This window comes from Pseudoliparis swirei, chromosome 10 (genome assembly GCF_029220125.1).
Source record: "Pseudoliparis swirei isolate HS2019 ecotype Mariana Trench chromosome 10, NWPU_hadal_v1, whole genome shotgun sequence".
NCBI lineage: Eukaryota > Metazoa > Chordata > Actinopteri > Perciformes > Liparidae > Pseudoliparis > Pseudoliparis swirei.
The window spans coordinates 3,050,008-3,052,417 of NC_079397.1; the positions used below are offsets into that span (position 1 = coordinate 3,050,008).

Here is a 2,410-nt window from a genome sequence, read left to right on the forward strand (position 1 = left end):
TCTCTCTCACACACTCTCTCTCACACACTCTCTCTCTCACACACTCTCTCTCTCACACACTCTCTCACACTCACACTCTCTCTCTCACACACTCTCTCTCACACACACTCTCTCTCTCTCACACTCTCTCTCTCACACACTCTCTCACACTCACTCTCTCTCTCACACACACTCTCTCACACTCACACTCTCTCTCACACTCTCTCTCTCTCACACACTCTCACACTCACACACTCTCTCTCTCACACACTCTCTCACACACACACTCTCTCTCTCACACACTCTCTCACACACACTCTCTCTCACACTCTCTCTCTCTCACTCTCTCACACACACTCTCTCTCTCACACACTCTCTCTCTCACACTCTCTCTCTCACTCTCTCTCTCTCTCTCACTCTCTCTCTCTCTCTCTCTCTCTCACACTCTCTCTCACACTCTCTCTCTCACACTCACACTCTCTCACACTCACACTCTCACTCTCACACTCTCACTCTCTCTCTCTCACACACTCTCTCTCACACACACACTCTCTCTCACACTCACACTCTCTCTCTCACACACTCTCTCTCTCTCTCTCACACACACACTCTCTCTCTCTCTCTCACCTGCGTATGAGGTTGAGGTCGTCCTCCTTCATCCACTCCGTTCCTCCGCTGTGTTTCCAGTTCAGGTAGTTCAGCCACTTGGAGCGACATTGTTTCTCTGAGCGCGTGCGGACCTGGTCGGCGACCGTGGCCCAGGACACGCCCCCCGTGACGGCCGAGCCCGGCGACGCGCCCGCCATCTCGTACACGACCTCGGCGAGACGCCGCTCCTCTTCCTCGCTCCATTTACCTGGAAACACAGACACACCTCCTTGACTTGAGCAGCTTTGAGCTGGTCCTGGATCAGTCTCAGTGTTGACCTAGAGAAGGTGCACGTGACGTATAAAGGTGCACGTGTATAAAAGGTGCACGTGACATAAAAGGTGCATGTGAGGTATAAAGGTGCACGTGACGTATAAAAGGTGCACGTGAGGTATAGGACGTGCACGTGAGGTTTAAAAGGTGCACGTGACGTATAGGACGTGCACGTGAGGTATAAAGGTGCACGTGAGGTATAAAGGTGCACGTGAGGTATAAAGGTGCATGTGAGGTATAGGACGTGCAAGTGAGGTATAAAAGGTGCACGTGAGTTATAAAGGTGCATGTGAGGTATAAAGGTGCACGTGAGTTATAAAGGTGCATGTGAGGTATAAAGGTGCACGTGAGGTATAAAGGTGCACGTGAGTTATAAAGGTGCATGTGAGGTATAAAGGTGCACGTGAGGTATAAAGGTGCACGTGAGGTATAAAGGTGCATGTGAGGTATAAAAGGTGCACGTGAGGTATAAAAGGTGCACGTGACATATAAAAGGTGCACGTGAGGTATAGGACGTGCACGTGAGGTATAAAAGGTGCACGTGAGTTATAAAGGTGCACGTGAGGTATAAAGGTGCACGTGAGGTATAAAGGTGCACATGACATAAAAAAGGTGCACGTGAGGTATAAAGGTGCACGTGAGGTATAAAGGTGCACGTGGGCTCGAGGCCTACCTGTGTTGCAGGTGTCCTTCATCAGTCGACATCGGTCCTTCACTGACGAGGCGCTTCGGCCCAGAGACGCTCCGATGGTCGCCCAGTCGTTGCCGTGCTTCTCCCTCAGCCTGGAGACAGGAAGTCAGGTTCAGCTTCTGGGTTAAGATCTGGTTCAACTTCTGGTTTAACTTCTGGTTTAAAACCCCGATTTTATTTGTTATTGTTAAAATAAGACTCCACTCACGTTTTCAGCTTCTCTATCTCATCTGGAGTGTACCTGAGGGGTCAGACAAGGTCAAATAAGGTCAGAAAAGGTCAAACAAGGTCAAACAAGGCCGGAGCGTGTTCCCGCCAGCGTTCCCTCGAGCACTCACTTCCCGACGTGGTTGCGGTTGTCGTACATCCGGAGGACTCGCCTGTAGACGGCGAACAGCGGCCGGTTCAGGCCGAGCGCCACGGAGCGGTAGAAGTCCTTCCTCTCCTCTTTGGACATCTCGAAGATGATCTCCGCCGGGTCGGCGATGCCTCGGCCCTGAAGAGAGGCGGGTCAGTAACGTACGGCGGGCACGGGAGACAGGAAGTGCACGACAGGAAGTGCAGACAGGAAGTGCACGGCGAACCTTCACGTATTGATCGATGTTGCTCATCAGGAGGTCGATTTCCTCTTTTGACCACATGCCCTGTTTCCACTTGTGACCTGGAGAAGAGGAAATGTTACAATATATATATTTAGATATATATATTAATATAAATATATATATATAATAATATATATTATTATTCATACACATATACATATATAATAACATATATTATTAATCATTAATATATATATATATAATATATTATTATTCA

At 49.0% G+C, this 2,410-nt stretch overlaps 1 protein-coding gene across 1 annotated transcript in view; it reads right to left on the minus strand.

Moving 5' to 3' along the window:
• The window catches only part of dmtf1 (cyclin D binding myb-like transcription factor 1), a 23,906-nt gene that overhangs the window by 17,934 nt on the left and 3,562 nt on the right, over positions 1-2,410 (minus strand). Inside the window, exons 12-16 of the mRNA XM_056425445.1 lie at positions 2,176-2,266; positions 1,930-2,087; positions 1,800-1,832; positions 1,574-1,683; positions 607-835 (exon numbers count right to left, since the gene is read on the minus strand). Of these exons, the coding sequence (XP_056281420.1) occupies positions 607-835; positions 1,574-1,683; positions 1,800-1,832; positions 1,930-2,087; positions 2,176-2,266 (621 nt within the window). The remainder of the gene's footprint in view (positions 1-606; positions 836-1,573; positions 1,684-1,799; positions 1,833-1,929; positions 2,088-2,175; positions 2,267-2,410) is intronic.